The sequence below is a fragment of the Pezoporus wallicus genome, unplaced genomic scaffold (genome assembly GCF_028554395.1).
Source record: "Pezoporus wallicus isolate ANWC-B61680 ecotype Strahan unplaced genomic scaffold, APGP_CSIRO_Pwel_v1 contig_7243, whole genome shotgun sequence".
Taxonomy (NCBI): Eukaryota; Metazoa; Chordata; class Aves; order Psittaciformes; family Psittacidae; genus Pezoporus; species Pezoporus wallicus.
Window position 1 is genome coordinate 447,072 of NW_026641336.1, and position 17,980 is coordinate 465,051.

At 44.7% G+C, this 17,980-nt stretch overlaps 1 protein-coding gene across 4 annotated transcripts in view; it reads left to right on the forward strand.

The window, feature by feature from the left end:
* The window catches only part of SVEP1 (sushi, von Willebrand factor type A, EGF and pentraxin domain containing 1), a 131,074-nt gene that overhangs the window by 98,257 nt on the left and 14,837 nt on the right, over positions 1 to 17,980 (forward strand). For 2 of the 4 annotated variants that reach the window (XM_057423134.1, XM_057423135.1), the window contains exons 38-45: positions 1,022 to 3,801; positions 5,003 to 5,228; positions 6,316 to 6,471; positions 7,730 to 7,793; positions 8,519 to 8,692; positions 13,935 to 14,108; positions 15,966 to 16,139; positions 17,566 to 17,742. In XM_057423134.1, the coding sequence (XP_057279117.1) occupies positions 1,022 to 3,801; positions 5,003 to 5,228; positions 6,316 to 6,471; positions 7,730 to 7,793; positions 8,519 to 8,692; positions 13,935 to 14,108; positions 15,966 to 16,139; positions 17,566 to 17,742 (3,925 nt within the window). Of the gene's footprint in view, positions 1 to 1,021; positions 3,802 to 5,002; positions 5,229 to 6,315; positions 6,472 to 7,729; positions 7,794 to 8,518; positions 8,693 to 13,934; positions 14,109 to 15,965; positions 16,142 to 17,565; positions 17,743 to 17,980 lie in introns of those variants that run through there. The other 2 variants (XM_057423137.1, XM_057423136.1) reach the window with 2 other exon arrangements.

The window sequence follows — 17,980 nt, forward strand, 5'->3', positions numbered from 1 at the left end:
TGATTTGCAATAGATAAATCACCTTAGGATATTTTCTCTCATTTTTGTGCAAGCACACTTCTTTACTGAAGTCAGAACTTCTCTTTTCTTATGAGATTACCTTGCAACGATGCCTAAAGTTAAAAATCTCCTTGTGGCAGCCCAGACCTGTAACAACTACTTAACATGCGTTGTGCTTTGATGCACAAGGGTAATATTGTGATAAGGAAGATCAAAAACAGTGTTGTAAAGATTAAACCTTTGAATTTTTAAAGCAACTTTTTTTTTTTTTTTTTCTGAGCATCCCCCCCCTCCTTCCTTATGTCTAGCTACCAGGGAATCTGCATTTGCTAAAAACTGGGGGATGTTGCATCCCATTCCCGGCATGGGCTTCCAGCAGCAATAGCAGCAATTTCTGTTTAGACTGCCGCACAGATACATCCTCTAATTAACAGGTATCATTCTGTGTGTCTTCCTTAGATAGGACCACCCCTCCAGATATTCCTTCCAGTCAGAGACATTTTTAATACACAGTCAGAGCTCAGTCTGCAACTTTGAGGGGCTTCTGAGCTGCTGTTCAAGACACTGTAGATGCATATCTAGGCATTTATAAACATCTCCTGGTAGCAGTACTTCTGAGGACTCCAGCCTTGAAAGTGCCAGTAGGCTAAAGAATCATACCAACAATAGGCCATTTCATGGCAGCTTCTTCTGGCCCATTTCTTTTCTGTCTTCATGTCTACACATATTTTGACCTCATGGGCTAGGAAGGGGGAAAGCAGAGGAACTTCTCTACAGCTTTTACCTTTAAGCCTTGAATTTTCTGGTTTGATACTGCTGTCAGATTTCCTGACACCAGAGTGCATAATTTGAGGCAAGACATTCTGTGTCAGTTACTTGCATTCATTCCTTTGCAGATAGCCTTTACTGCTGCCTGGGATTCAGCTAGAAGCTAGACCAAGAGAACACAAGAAATTAAATCAGCCTCCTATTGCTCCAATCACGCATCTTCAGACATGTCCCTGTCTTATCTGTTTTGCAGGAAACAACTGGACACTTCTTTGAGAATAAGGCAAATTATCAGTGTGAGTCTGGCTACCAGATGGTTGGGAGCTCAGTGTTTACCTGCCAAGCCAATCGTCAGTGGTACAGTGAATCACCTCCTTACTGCGTTCCTCTCAGCTGTGGTAAACCACCACCCATCCATCATGGCTACTCCAAGGGAGAAACTTTTGATATGGGTTCCAAAGTTGAGTTTTTCTGTGATGAAGGCTATGAACTGATTGGAGATGTTTCTTGGACATGTCAGAAGTCTGGGAAATGGAGCAAAAAGCAAAGCCCAAAGTGTGTGCCAACAAAATGTCCGGAACCACCCTTGGCAGAAAACCAGCTGGTCTTGAGAGAAGTGACTTACCAAGTCGGTGTTGTACAGTTCTCTTGCAAGGAGGGTTATGTTTTGCATGGCTCCTCTGTGCTGAAGTGCTTGCCCTCCCAACAATGGAATGATTCCTTTCCCTTTTGCAAGGTAGTACAGTGTTCTGCACCTCCATACATCCCCTTTGGTGACCCCTTGACTTCATCCCTTCATTTCGGTAGCACTGTGAAATACATCTGTGTGGATGGGTTTTTACTGAAAGGAGAGTCTACCATCAGATGCCAGGCTGATGGCTCGTGGAGCTTGCCTTTGCCAGAATGTATTCCTGTGGAGTGCCCCCAGCCGGAAGAAATTCAGAATGGAATTGTTGATGTGCAGGGCCTCACCTTCCTTAGCACAGCCCTCTATACATGTAAACCAGGCTTTGAACTGGTAGGGAACACAACTATCCTCTGTGGAGAAGATGGCCAGTGGCTTGGAGGAAGACCAGCTTGCAAACCTATTCAATGCCCAAGGCCTAAGAAGATCCTCAATGGCAAATACTCATTCACAAACTTCCATTATGGGCAGACTGTAAGGTATTCCTGTGACAGAGGTTTCCAGCTCCAAGGGGAGGAAACACTGAGGTGCCTAGAGACAGGAGAGTGGAGCACAGAGGTTCCCTCCTGCAAAGCCATAAATTGCCAGCCCCCTCAGCCCATTGAGAATGGCTTTGTGGAGGGTGCAGATTATAGCTATGGGGCCATGGTCATTTACAGCTGTGTGCCAGGCTTCCAGCTGTCTGGTCTTGCCATGCAGACCTGTGAAGAATCAGGGTGGTCTAGCTCCACACCAACCTGTCTCCCAACAGATTGTGGCCTGCCTCCCCACATTGACTTTGGTGAGTACGTGCAAGTGAGGCATGGGGAAAGACGTTCTGACCAGGAGAGCATTACAGAGAGCCCCTCCCTTTCACATACGTTAGTGGCTGACAGTTTGAAAGACTTCAAAAGTTCTTTGAAGGTGGGCGGTGCAATGCAGCTGACCACTTTCTTATTTGGAACTATAATTTTATACTCATGTTACTCTGGCTATGAGCTTCTGGGAAACCCTGTTCTATCCTGCCAAGAAGATGGGGCTTGGAATGGCAGTGCCCCCACTTGTGTTTCAATAGAGTGCACCTTGTTATCTCCCCCAGAGAATGGTTTTTTACACTTCACTGAGAACACACTTGGCAGTGCAGTACAGTACACCTGTAAGCCAGGGTTCACACTTGTTGGTTCTGACACACGACTGTGTTTGCCAAGTCGGCAGTGGAGCAACTCTGCTCCATATTGCAAAGCAATAATGTGCAACTCACCTACCCAGCTCATGAATGGGAACATAACAGGGGAAAACTTCACATATGGGAGTGTTGTATACTATGAGTGTGATCCTGGATACCAGTTAAATGGCCCCACAGAGAGAAGATGCCAAGAGAACCAGAAATGGAGTGGCAGTGAACCGATTTGCATTCCTGTTACCTGCAGCCCACCACCAGTTTTGGAGAATGGTCATGTGACTGGAGAGGAGTACACATTTCAGAGGCATACAGAGTACAGTTGCAATGAAGGTTTCCTGTTAGATGGGGACAGGAGAAGGGTCTGCCTTGCAAATGGAAGTTGGAGTGGAATTGCTCCAGTTTGCAAAGCTGTGACCTGCCCTGTACTGCTGCCTGTCCTCAATGGGAGAATCATTGGCTCAGATTTTGGCTTTAAGAAAGAAGTGCACTATCACTGCAATGAAGGTTATAGCCTGCAAGGAGTGTCTACACTTACCTGTCAGAGTGATGGTACCTGGGACTCAGAAGCTCCACACTGTGAGCCAGTCATTTGTGGACCTCCTGAAGACATCTCGCACGGCTTTCTAAATGGTTCAGGCTTTACCTATGGGGAATTTGCCCAGTATGTGTGCTTCGCTGGTTATGAGCTACATGGCAATCCATTACGTCAGTGTTTATCCAATGGCTCCTGGAGTGGAAGGCTTCCATCTTGCCTACCCTGCCTGTGTCCTTCACCACAGATTCAGAATGGGGTCATTCTTGGTACAGATTTCAGCTGTGGAAGGAGTGCCCAGTTTCAGTGCCTGGAGGGCTTCAAACTGCTAGGGCCTTCTGAAGTCACCTGCGAGGCAGCTGGCAAGTGGAGTTCTGGGTTTCCTCGCTGTGGGCAGATTTCCTGCGGCTCTCCGCCCATCATCCCTAACACATTTATCAATGGAAGCAGTTCTACAGATGAAAACACCATCATCTATACCTGCTTGACAGGTTTTGTCATGCAGGGGAGTCCAGAACTGATTTGTGCGGAGACTGGTGTCTGGAAGAAGCCATACCCAAGCTGTGAACTGTTAAGCTGTGGCCCACCGCCTTCTGTGCCAAATGCAGAGGTTCTTGGGAACACTTACGCCTATGGGAGCAAGGTCCAGTACAGGTAAGAATGCTGCTGCCTGCTGCCCATCTGTTTCCATAAAATCTCTGAATGAATGAAAATGGAAGGTTTATGCACTCTCAGTTAGTGCAAGTTATCAAAGGAAAAATTAATCCCTATCACATGCTGAAATAGACAAAGCCCATGTTCCCATGCACATATAAAATATTATTTGGACCACTGTCAAAATTCAAACAAGGTATTTCAGCCTGTTGGGCTGCATTTCACCACGTCTGATTTCCCATTTCCCTTTTGCTTTCCTCTTCTCTTGAACATGGGTCTGCACATTCAGGTTTTATTAGTAGATAGGTTGCAGCAGAAGCCAGCAAGGTGTGCAATTTTTCTCCCCTTTTGACACCCCTTCTACAACTTCCTCCTGCTTCAGATGTCTGTTGTAATACAGAAGGGCTGATCTCCCTCTTGTCACAGTTTCTGTACTAGAACACTGCACTGTCAGTAAGTATAGCTGATGCAAAGTTACTCCTTTGTCAGACATGAGAGAAAGCAGTTCTTGTTAATTTGCAAAAGTACGCACAGTGCAGATCTCTTTCTCCAAAGTGAGGAATTCTTCTGCAGAAGGGGAGATATTTGTTTGCAGTAGAAGCAAATTATAGTATGGGACGTAACTGGGAGATGAATTTGATGTTGATGAATTTAACAGTATCAGTCATTTCCATGCATCTTCAACAAGGTGAAAGGGGTGTTTGGGTATGCTTTTCTACTAGTGAACCCAGTCATGCAAGCTGTTGAGTTGCTCTTCCTGAAGCACCATGTGAAACAGAACAAATCAGCCTTAAATGTGTAAGGAAATTGCCTGTGGTCAGCCTAAGGCTTGGTTTGTTCTTGGAAGAGATCATTCTTAGAATTGCTTGGCGCCGTCAGTCTGTTTTCCTAACCAAAAGCCCTCTTTACAAAACCGAGGTGAAGTGCTGGAACTGCACTAAAGTGTTCAGCACTAGAGCCATGAAATTTCCATTGTGGTGCTGCAGCAGCATGAAGCAGCCAGAGGTGAAGTCTGAAGCTTCCACCTTTTGCAACAGAATAAACTCAGTCCAGGCATGCTTCTTAGAGGGTTACCTGGATATAATAGAGAAATCCCAAGGTGTGCTTATGAACAGCCAATGCTGAAAAGTCTGACTTTATAAGTTATGGGTTAGCTCATCTGAGCTGTGTCTCTGTGTCAGGTCTTCATGCTGTGTTGCAGATGCCTGGAAGGCTACACAATGATGACAGAGGTGGACGTACGCATTTGCCAGGAAGATGGACGGTGGTCTCCTCAAAGTGTTTCCTGTTTCCCCAGAAAGTGTCCCCTCCCAGGAAATATCACCCATGTAATAGTATTTGGGGACAACTTCACTTTGAACGCAAACATCACTTTGTCATGTGTAGAAGGCTATACTTTGGTGGGAGCAAGCACATCTACATGCAAGGTATAGTGTTACTTGCACTGTTTTATTTTGCTGGCTTTGTTGAATTCAAGAATCTTCCTCCTGCCCATGTTACCTTTTGGCCCTTAATTGCATACAACATAAAAATTTAGAGCATGTTCTGCAAAATAAATACAATTCCTTGTTGTGCAGAAAGAGCAATTTTTAGTTTTCCATGTGTAGACATATAGAACTATAAATTATTTATTTCTTTTTCCATCAAAAACTAATGCTGTCCTTTAGAAAAGCATTCCTTTTATGATTTCAGGGAAAAAATCATGTCCAAGGCTGTAAAACATTAGGTCCAAGATTTCAAATGTATTTCATATATATAAGATTTCTAATGTATTTTGAGGATTGCATGCAGAGCTCTTTTTCTCCATAATAACAGGCAGCATGCTTTTTAATCCACTGTGCAGCTGTAGAAACTGGAATCCTCTGTGTGTTAAAGAGCAAACATCCTCATCAGTTCTGCTTGTAACCTCTTGTCATATTAGCTATGGACAACCTTGACTTGAGCTTGTAAATAGACTCTTAAGTAAGTCCGCTTACAGGAGAAAAGCTAAGCATGCATTTTTTCACAGAATCAGCACTTCATAAGGAAAGATTTCCCCCTCATTTTTCTGTTTCAAATATCTGTGGAAGTAGGAGTAGGTCTGTTTGATGAGTATCTCTTCAGGTATCTGACTTCCCTTAGAGATCTTGGGAAGCTGAAGCCCTTAGTCATGGAATCAGGCAGCTGTAGTTTTCATTCTTCTCCTGATGTGTGTCTTGAGCTATTCTGTGATCTTGTACAAGTGAACTTGTTTTTCCAAACATGTATTTCTCCATGTACTTTTTGTTCCTTCTGTCTTATAAGTCCAAGATGAACATACCTCCCAAAGCTGTGCTCCAGTCTGTGTTGACATCTCTAAAGTGTTACTTTAATTACTGAGTTTTATTAAGGATTGTACAGATAATATTACATCAACCACCTGCATACCCACCGCCACTGAATACTTTTACTACGATTTTCCTAACTTTTTCAGTTAGATATGAATTAAGCATGTAAACTGATGAATTCTCACTTCTAATTACCTTTATTTTTCAGGAGAGCGGCATTTGGATGCCACTGTTCTCTGATGATATCTGCATTCCTGTGTCCTGTGGGACCCCAGAGTCTCCAGACCATGGATTTGTGGTTGGCACTAGATACAATTACGAAGATGTGGTTCTTTATAAATGTGATTCTGGCTATGAGTTACAAGTAAGCAAGCTCAAATCTCCACCATTCTGAGCCTTTAGTTGTCATTTTCAGTTCTTACGTGATGACTGTGAGAATGTATTGTGTCTGGTACATATTGATATATTCTCTTAACTGCCGCAGAAGTTGGCTATCTGCTGTTGTGGTTACTTTCTATCGAAAGGCTCCTGGTACGTCTTGGATAGTCCTTGAACTTTTCAGCGCTTTGGTTTGTTTGCTTGTTTGTTTGTTTCAGCTGAAGGTTGTTTCAGCCCTCTACAGATGCAGCATTATATATAGTTGTTACCACAAAGAATTGAAGAGTTTACTTTCTCATGTATTGCTCTCTTCAATTCACCCAGTCAGGAGTGAAATCACTCAGTCTCCTAGTATAAAAGTAAGCAGAGTTTAGAGAATGCTTAGATAACAATGAATTTTATTTGTCATGTATGTAATACCACTGGGGATGAAGGGGTGGGTTCATAGTCAGATAGGTAGAATTGCTGCAAGTAATTTTTGGAGGTAATAAGCCAGTACTTTCAGTCAAAAGTCCTCCCGAGCTTTGTACTCCAGCTTCGCCACCTAGTGTCAGTCTGTCTTCCCGCTGTTGAAGAGAAGTACTGTTTTTTTTTCGTTTGGAAGCAAATTCCATTGTGTGTGATGCCATACAACATGTCAAATAGCTGCCCTTATCAATGGATTTGCTTTGTAATGAAAGCACATTACTTCAATAGACAAATTTAGATGTTGTTCTTCATGTCTTGAAATAAAATAAGAAGTCAATCTTTGGCTATTAGATTGGCTATAAAGCTTATATTTAAGAAACAAATAACTATTTATAAGCAAATTCAAAGAATGAGTTGTCTAGGATATGGTCAAAATCAGTATGGTATATTTATAAAACACAACCTTGTACTGTTGTTGAAAAAAACACTAGTTAGATTTTTCTGTAAGTCATGGAAGGAGAAAATTTGTCATTGTAATACATTCATAGGAACAAGTATGGTAAAACTAACAAGAATATCAATACTCCAGGAGAAAGAAAAGAGAACTGACTAACAGGTCCCACAAACTTTTGGTTTATAAGCAGTACTCGTCATTTTGCAGGAAAGAGTTGCACCCTAAACTCTGTTACTAGACATGGGCTGTAGCATTTAACTATCCCTTTACGTGGGTTGCACATGGAGGGAAAACGTCCTGGCCTTGCTGGGTACTAGAGTTGATGGGAGAAAATAGCTGACAAAGTAAAGTTGTTCTTTGAGCATTTTCTTTTGTTTCACAGGGTGATACAGAACGGACTTGCCAAGAAGACAAGCTTTGGAGTGGCACGGTGCCAGTGTGCAGAAGTATGTCCCACCTGAGTTTATAAATTACTGTTGGTCAAGTTACACAATTATACAACAGGAAACACTAATGTTCATTTTCCCTTATTACTCATACTGTCTGCATTTGCTTAAAAATTTTGGTAAGTACCATTGATAACACATTGATAACATCCTGGAAGAGCTGCAGAATTGCTGGCGTGTGCAGGCAATAATATGAAGGAAGTCACTACACCTTTCTGCCTTGCTCCCGTACCCCTAAGTAAGCTGTGCAGACAGTTTCCAAATTTAAATAGTTCTGATGCTTGAGTCATGATTTCTGGGATTACTGAGGACCTCTGAATGTGTTAGTTGCCAGGAGTCACAGGTATCTAGTGTCCTCAAGTGTAACTCTGTGGATACTCATTCGCAAAGGTATTTCACTTCTGTGGGATGTCTGATGCCCAGTGACTGCGGTGCCAAAAGAGGAGATGTCTACATAAATACTTACATGGACATCAGCTGTTGGCTGTGAGTGGCTACAGTGGAATTTCATGAGGCTTCCTGCCATCACAGCCACAATGGATTTTGCCTTTTAGCAGGAACTAGAAGCACCAAGCATAATACTGTTCTGCTACACAGGGGTAAACAGCTGGGAATGCTCAGATAAACTTCTTTCCCTGTTTCTCAGAGTAAAACCCGTGGAGGAGCTGTGAATTGGATACAACATATGCATTATGTCTGATTGGAACATATTCCTCATGTTTCAGGGGTTTCATGTGGGCTCCCGGACATGATTGAAAATGGATCTGTTCAAGGAGAGGAGTTCCTGCTTGGCAGCGAGGTATTTTACAGCTGTGACCCTGGCTTTGAGCTACAGGGACCAAGCCGAAGGATTTGCCACGTTGACAAGAAGTGGAGCCCCTCTGCCCCTTCATGCATACGTAAGTAGCAACCACAGCAACATGGTGGCAGCTTTCCGGAGAGCTGGAGAACAAAGCAAGAGAGTGTTTTTACTGGCTTCCTCCCAGTCTCCCCCTCCAGCTGGAGGGCTGTGACAAGAGGAGCCAGGGGAAAAGCTAGCAGAGAAGTTCTCAGTGACAGTTCCTCTCTGATCTGAAGGGAGCTCCTTTTGGCCCATTAAAATGGTACAAGCATGGAGTCATGCTCAGGTAGGTAAGGGAGGAGTGTGGTCTGCTGTATTTGTTGTGCTCTCCATTGTTGTGTGCAGGGCCTTCAACACCACGTGGTGGGATGGGTCTTCTCTGCTATGCCGAGGCTAATATGTCCTGCCCGCTCTGTATGTCTAGAGGTCAGGACTCTGTTCCCTAGGATCAAATCTTTGTTCTCTGTGATGCAGAAGGTGAAAATTGCGGGAGCATGCAAAGAAGGATTTATGACTTATTTCATACAGCTTATAAAGGAAATGCCAAGATTTTAGTCTCTACTGATAAATCATTTTCCACCTTCTCATGGTGATATCCTACCCCTTACATTCTTCTCTCTCACCTTTGATAAGTTTGCCAGGTCTCCACAGTAAGTGTGGGACGGGGGCCTTTCCTAACTACTGTCATTTATTCTTGGGCACATCTTGAGGTTGCCTTCCACTGTACAGACAGCAAAAAGAAGGCTGCAAATGCACCTTCTGGCCTGCTCTGGAGAAATATTCTGGATCACTCTGAACATGCTGTTACTGTAAAAGTCGGTCAGAAACTCTCTAAGACTAGATTTGGAGTTTTAGAAAGCAGGCATTCTTTATTGCAGCGCTGGGAACACATGTGAGTCGTTTCACAAAGGTGAGCTCACCCATCACTTGCCAGCTGTATATTTAGCATACTCGTGCATGTTTACAACTTTTCCAGGAAATTATTTACATATACATGAGATTTTCTGGGAACTAATTGTAATGTTTGCATTCGAATTACACACGCACTTTCTTGCTGAGTAGGGGTCTCTGATGGTCAGTAGTCTTTCTCACTGTGTCTACTGCATGACCTCTGTGCTAGTGCATGCTCGCAAGGTCCTAGTGCTGAATTAGCAGTGGTATGTCCTTGCTTCTGTTCTGTTCCAGTCTTGCTCCATGTTGGGCACCACTCTGCCATCTTGAAGGCTGACATCCTTGGTCATATTTGCTGTCTCCCTAGTTGTTATCCCGTGATGTTCCTTCCCCTGTCAGCCAGGTATTCCTTACTCCCTACATGTTAGCAAGTTAGAACAGTTTGCTCTACTTTACTATGTTAGTTTAAAGCCACACACACTATTGTTAGTTTAAACCTATAATTTAATCCTACAACACCTCATAGTTTATAACACAGTATCACAGTATCACAGTATGCTAGAGATTGGAAGGGACCTCAAAAGATCATCTAGTCCAATCCCCCTGCCAGAGCAGGAACACCTAGATAAGGTTACACAGGAATGTGTCCAGGCGGGTTTTGAATGTCTCCAGGGAAGGAGGCTCCACAACCTCCCTGGGCAGCCTGTTCCAGTGTTCTGTCACACTCACTGAGAAGAAGTTTCTTCTCAAGTTTAAGTGGAACCTCTTGTGTTCCAGTTTGTACCCATTACCCCTTGTCCTATCATTGTTTGCCACTGAGTAGAGCCTGGCTCCCTCCTCTTGACACTCCCCCTTTATATATTTATAGACACTAATAAGGTCACCCCTCAGTCTCCTCTTCTCCAAACTATAGAGACCCAGCTCCCTCAGTCTTTCCTCATAAGGGAGATGCTCCACTCCCTTAATCATCTTTGTTGCCCTGCGCTGGACTCTCTCCAGCAGCTCCCTGTCCTTCTTGAACTGAGGGGCCCAGAACTGGACACAATACTCCAGATGCGGTCTCACCAGGGCAGAGTAGAGGGGAAGGAGGACCTCTCTGGACCTACTAACCACCCCCTTCTAATACACCCCAGGATGCCATTGGCCTTCTTAGCCACAAGGGCACAGTGTTGGCTCATGGTCATCCTGTCGTCCACTAGGACCCCCAGGTCCCTCTCCCCTACACTGCTCTCTAACAGGTCATTCCCCAACCTATATTGGAACCTGGGGTTGTTCCTGCCCAGATGCAGGACTCTACACTTTCCCCTGTTATATTTCATCAAGTTATTCCCTGCCCAACTCTCCAGCCTGTCCAGGTCTCGCTGGATGGCAGCACAGCCTTCTGGCGTGTCAGCCACTCCTCCCAGCTTAGTGTCATCAGCAAACTTGCTGATAGTACACTCAATTCCCTCATCTAAATCATTGATGAATATATTAAATAATACTGGTCCCAGTACTGACCCTTGAGGCACTCCACTAGTTACAGGCCTCCAACTAGACTCAGCCCCATAGACTACAACTCTCTGGCTTCTCTCCTTCAGCCAGTTCACAGTCCACCTCACTACCTGATCATCCAGACCACACTCTCTCAATTTAGCTGTGAGGATGCTGTGCGAGACTGTCAAATGCTTTGCTGAAGTCAAGGTAGACCACATCCACCGCTCTGCCATCATCCATCCACCGTGTTATTTCCTCATAAAAGGCTAAGAGATTGGTCAAACATGATTTCCCCCTGGTGAAGCCATGTTGACTGCCCCTCATAACCCTCTTATCCTTGATATGCCTTAAGATGGCACCAAGGATAAGGTGTTCCATCACTTTCCCAGGGATGGAGGTGAGGCTGACCCGTCTATAGTTACCCAGGTCCTCCTTCTTGCCCTTTTTGAAGACTGGAGTGACATTTGCTTTCCTCCAGTCCTCAGGCACCTCTCCCGTTTCCCAGGACTTGGTAAAGATGATGGAGAGTGGTCTAGCAATGACTTCCGCCAGTTCCCTCAGCATCCACGGTTGCATCCCATCTGGACCCATGGATTTATGGATGTCCAGATTGCTCAACTGGTCTCTAACCCATTCCTCATCGACTAAGGCAAACCGCTCCATTGACCTGACTTCATCTAAGGTCTCAGGGGTGCAGGGCTCTTCAGGACTGCCTGCAGCAGAGTAGACAGAGACAAAGAAGGCATTCAGTAACTCTGCCATCTCTGTATCTTCTGTCACCAGGGCACCCATCCCGTTCATCAGTGGGCCTACATTGCCTCTGGTGTTAGTTTTGTCTGCCATGTATTTGAAAAGCTCTTTTTGCTGTCCTTGACCCTTCTCGCCAGGTTTAATTCTAAGGATGCCTTAGTCCTCCTAGCTGCCTTCCTACATCCTCTAGCAGCAGCCTTATATTCCTCCCAACTGGCCAGCCCCTCCTTCCATGACCTGTAAACTCTCCTCTTCCACTTGAGCATACCCAGCAATTCCCTATTTAGCCACGCAGGTCTCCTGGCCCTCTTCCTTGACTTCCTACGTGTTGGGATGCTCCGATCTTGAGCTCGGAAAAAGCAGTCCTTGAATGCAAACCAACTATCTTGGGCCCCTTTACCTTCAAACAGCCTTGCCCATGGGATTTCCCCTAGCAATTGCTTGAAAAGGCCAAAGTTTGCCCTGCTGAAGTCCAGGGTTGCAATTCTACTTGCTATTCTACTGGTCCTACCACACAAGATCCTGAATTCCACCATCTCGTGGTCGCTTCAACCAAGGCAGCCCTCAACCCTTACTGCTTCGACCAGACCCTCCTTGTTAGTGAGGATGAGATCCAGCAACACTCCTCTCCTGGTTGGCTCATCCACCATTTGCAGGAGGAAGTTATCATCCATACACTGGAGGAACCTCCTGGACTGCGGCTGGGTTGCTGAGTGGTCCTTCCAGCAAACATCAGGGAAGTTAAAATCCCCCACGACGACCACAGCCTGTGACTGTGAGGCCGCTCTCAGCTGCCTGTAGAAGGCCTCGTCAACTTCCTCACCCTGATCTGGTGGGCTGTAACAGACACCCACAACAGTATCCCCCCTGCCAGCCTGCCCCTTAATTCTCACCCACAGACTCTCAACTCGCTCGTCATCTGTCCCCGGACAGAACTCGGTGCATTGTAGTTGCTCCCGCACATAAAGAGCAACCCCACCTCCCCGCCTGGCTGGCCTGTCTTTCCTGAAAAGGACATAGCCCTCCATGACTATATTCCAGCCATGTGAGCTCTCCCACCACGTCTCTGTAATTGCCACCAGATCATAGTCTCCTGACTTAACACACGTTTCCGACTCCTCCTGCTTATTTCCCATGCTGCGCGCATTGGTGTACAGACATTCCAGGGAGCGAGCTGAGCACACCGATTTCACCCTAGGATTATAGGGGGCCTCCCAGTCTTCATCAATTCTGGAGTGCTGCCCCACTGGGGCAAACCCAGCTACAACCCCATCCCCCTTCGAATCTAGTTTAAAGCTCTCCAAATGAGCCCTGCTAATTCGTGCCCCAGCATCCTTTTGCCTCTGTGAGACAAACCTTTCTCACTTGTCATTGTCCAGACTGGTGCCCTATAAAACCAGCTGTTATCAAAGAATCCAAAGCCCTGCTTGTAGCACCAGTCTCGAAGCCAATCGTTTATGAACTGAATCTTCCCATTCCTTCCCACATCATCAGTGGAAGATGGAAGGAGTGAGGAGAAGATCACTTGAGCCCCAGACTCTTTCACCATCCACCCCAAGGCCCTGTAGTCTTTCTTCATCCCCCTCAGACTGCGGGCAGCAGCTTCCCCCTCACCTGTCTGGAAGACCAGCAGCGGGTAGCAGTCTGTCGGGTGCACCAGGTTGGGGAGCGCCCTGGTGATATCCCTGATCTGGGCTCCAGGCAGACTACACACTTCCCCATGATGAGGGTCAACTCTGCATATCGGGCCCTCTGTTCCTCTCAGAATGGAATCCCCTACTACAATGACCCTTCTTTCTTTCTTATCAGAGGCAGGCTTGAGGTGCAAAGTCGACCGCCTTTTCCTGTGTGGCCTTGTAGGCTGGCCTTGCACCACATTCTCACCTACCTCTCCTTCAAGATCCAGGGCCTCGAACCTATTATGGAGGGACACCTGGGGAAGCAGGGCAGGAGTCACCATCAGATACATTTGGGCACATTCTCTCTCAGGTGCCTGCGGCCTGAACCCCAGGAGAGAGGGAAGGCAAGGCGTTGTATAACTCTTTTCCATATAATACTTCACAGCTGCTCTCTTCCCATCTTTCCATTAATTCAGTGTGTGAACAGAATTGTCAGTGTATAACAGATAAGGCAGAAAGGCCTTCCTTGCCTGTATAAAGCCAGAAAGTTTTCTTTCCTCCTAGGAATTACCTGTGGACTGCATCCCTCCATAGAAAAAGCAGAGGCCATTTCTACAGGAAGCACATACAGAAGTAACGTGACCTTTGTGTGCAACTCTGGATACCATCTTGTCGGGCCCCAGAATATCACATGTCTTGCCAATGGGAGCTGGAGTAAGCCGTTGCCATCATGTGAAGGTAACTGTTCAGTTTCATGGCCTGATACACTCTGATCTGGGATAAGCTCCTCTCTTGTGCACACATATTATATTATCATAAATCTGGTTTGGAGAAAAAGTTCTGCAATGTGCATCAAAAAAGATGCTTGAAAAACAAAATGTGTCACAGGGAACACTGCCTGTTTCCAAGCCAGAAAGAGCTTGGACATTTTTCCTAGGGTTTTCATCTGCAGTTTAACAAGCTAAATGAGAGATGAGGTTACTTGCCATCTCAGAAAATCAAACTCCTAACAAAAGGTGATAGGCTGTGAGGACAAGTAACTTTTCTCCCAGCAGCCTTCTGTAGTCAATTATTAAGTTGTTATTCTTTTTCTGGTCTTTGGGCACCAAGGACAGTCTCAATAGTTCAGCCTTTAACCTCCACAATCCTCACATGAACAAACACCATGAACATATGATTTTGCAAATCACTTCTTTGAGCAGCTCCCTCAGCAGAATGAGTGCCAAGCAAGACCTGTCTGTGTCATATGGAGTGGGTGGAAACAAGGTTATCAACACAATCCCAAGTCTGAACAGATAGCCACTACTGTTGGATGACCCTGTTCAAAATGTAAATTATATGGAAGCTTATTAAATTGCAGCATCATTACCTTTTAAGTATGAGTGCTCTTCATTCCTGGCCTCTTTGCCATGAAAATACTAAGCCTGGGCTTCACACTTTACCTTTCCTCACAGAAACACACCAGTTTGATTCTTGCCCATCACACTTCCTTTCAGGCTGTTTTCCCTGTTGCACATACCTCAGATCTCCCAAACTAGATGCTAGATCCAGCATCCTGCTTGCTTTTCTGGCTGCTCCTGGTATTCGTTCATGGAGCTGACATGTTTGATGTCTCCACACCCAGCTGCACACAGATTCAGAGGGGACTAGCATGCTGTGACAGCTTCACCAAAGTAAGACCAAATGGAAGATGACCATCTTCCATTCAAGGCAGAAGGTTAGGGTCCTGGCACCAGAGCCATGAAGACTGCATGAGGGCTAGGGACCATCAGATGCAGTGTTGGGAAACTACAAAATACAGAGATCATTGTGCCCAGCAGTGCCTAATGCATTGCTGATTCCTTATAGTAGCAATCTGGAGAGCTGCTAGGGGACATCCACGTCAGAGGAGGTCTCTAGTACCTAGTCAGGGACCTAAGAAAAGTCACACACTGCTGAACAGATATCAAGAAAACCGTCTTGAACAACATTGAGCACAGCCATTTCACCAGCTCCTCTCTTCCTCTTCCCTGATGGCCTTGTCTCTCTCTCAGAGTTTAATCTTCAGTCATCCCATTACAGAGACCACCTAGGAAAATCAAATATAAAATGGGACACAGAACAGAGTCTCTTGTGTAGCAGTAGTAACTCAGTTTGGACTGTCTGCCTGCTGGCTTGATAAACACAGCTGAGAATCTTGAGGGGAGCAACTAGTAGTGTCAGCAGCTTGCACCAAACCTATCCTGCATCTCACTGGTATTACTTGTAAGGTGAAAAGGGAGGTGCAAAGGGCTGAAAGTTTCTAGGGTATTTCTCAGTGTCATGAAAGAAGCATTTGCATGTTCTGATCCAGTATGAATTCAAAAATGTGTCCTCTCCAGCACTGCCACTTTCTGCTGACCTTAAAAATATGTAGCTGTGGCTTTTCTCTGTCACTGGGTGGAGCTCCTTCCCTAGGTTGGCTAGGTTTCATTTCCAGGGCTACTGAACTCTCATCAATGTTCTTCATGATTTATTAGTCTGTGGCTGCTACTTTTAAATATATTATGTAATTCAGGAATTGTTGAAGTTTAGGTCTAATATCAAGTGGAATTAATAAGAGCTCTTGCTTTGCAGAGACCAGATGCAAAGTTCCAGTTTCCTTGCTGAATGGGAAGGCAATTTATGAAAACAATACATTTGGAAGTACAATAGCATATTTCTGCGAGAGGGGATACAGCTTGGAGGGGGAACCTGCAGCAGAGTGCACAAAAGATGGAAGATGGAGTAATCCCTTGCCTCTCTGTAAACGTGTGTGTTTGCTTTATAGTGAAAAAGTGGTCTCAGTTTGTAAGCACAAAAGGCTAGGCTGCTCTTCATTTAAACTGACAATAAATGAAAGCAAATTCTGCAGATCTTTGTGGAAATGTACTGTAATTTTCTTCTGTAATTTCTGGAGTGGCCAGGCACAGAATTTGTCACTTGTAGTTTAAATAATTGGTTTGGCTATGTTGGGAGATCTGTTGGTGTGCAACCCATTTTTACAGAGGAACAAAGGAAGCAGTTACTGAGCAGTTACGTGTTAATCTTGTCTGAGTGGGTTTTTGTGACAGTAAAAGAACAAGCTGTGTTCTGCATAGTTCCCTTTAGTTGGAAAGCTGATATAAATGGAGTCAGTTGTAGTCAACCACGTAATGTATGAGAAACAGGTAAAAGAAGTTTGGAGAAGGCAAAAGGGAGACCTTGTCTACAATTGACTACTGGGGGAATGTAGAGAAAAAAGAGCCAGACTCTTCTCAGAGGTGCACAGTGATAAGCTGAGAGGCTATGAATGCGAAGTTGCAACAAAAGAAATTCCAGTTATGTATTTGAAGAAACTTTACACCATCACAGCATGGTGTAAAGAGAGGACTTGAAATTTCCATCCTTGGCAGTATTCAAATTCACCTGGTCAAGTCCCAAAGCAACTTCTGACCTAGTTGGCCCTGCTTTGCAGAGGTTGGACTTCATGGCTGTGTAAATTACTCTGTGAAAGAGCACCTTATGCACATGTGCATTGTGGACACACACCCTTCCTTGTGTCTGTAACTAATTTTAAGATCCGCTGTAGTCTTAAGGTGGTTAATTGAGACATTTAATTCTTGTATTGCAAAGGACTCATAGGATTTTAGTTTCAGAAAACTGGCATCAATCTCTGCTGTATATAGAGTCCAACCTTTTCCACATTCATAATGAGATCAATATTCCGTGCAAAAATAGCTCATCAAGCCTACAGTCAGCAATAAATAAGAATATCAAAAATTCTAAACCCTAATGAATGTTGTTGTAAGTCTCTGCTCAGACACCTGTATTTTTGCTGCTCTTGATTGATCCAGCCCCTCAGAACAAGAAGTAGGATAGATCTGGCTCCTTTTTTTTGTAGTAACGTTATGGTAAACAGGAAGAACAAGAGAGAATGGTTTGATTGTAACAATTAGAATATTCCCCTATTAAATCCTTAGTATATCTTCTCCTGGCATCAGTAGAGTATGGTAGCAAGCCATCTGTCAGCAGAGCATCAAACCTTCTAATTTTTATTATTTTATGTTCTAAATCTCGTAATTTTACAAATTGGACTTGTGCCCAGCATCCATTTCTGTTGCTTTTTATATGATTCGATTTTGAAATTTGCAGAAACTATTCTAAAATATCCTTTTCCTTCCCTTCTCCTTTTCCCTCACACCCTTTCTTTGAACAGCAAACCCTTGTCCTGTTCCTTTCATAATCCCAGAGAATGCCGTTCTGTCCGAAGTGGATTTTTATGTTGGTCAGAACATATCCATCAAGTGCAGAGAAGGCTACCAACTGAAAGGACAGTCTGTGATCACCTGTAATGCTGATGAGACTTGGACTGCAGCCACAGCTAAGTGTGAAAGTAAGTACATAAGGTACAGTTCCACAGGGCTTGGTATTCTCCAGAAGGCTGGTAACCACAAATGCGTCACACAGGAGAGTGACAGCATGGACCTGTCAGCAGAGCTCTCCACCTAGGTGCAGCTATTCTGGGAGAAGAGAACTTTTGTCTGTTACTGCCATTTGAAGAGATTGTGGCATATAAAGAGATTCAGGCATATAAAGGTGACCTAAGAAGCTCCCCAGAAGAGCTGTTTCCT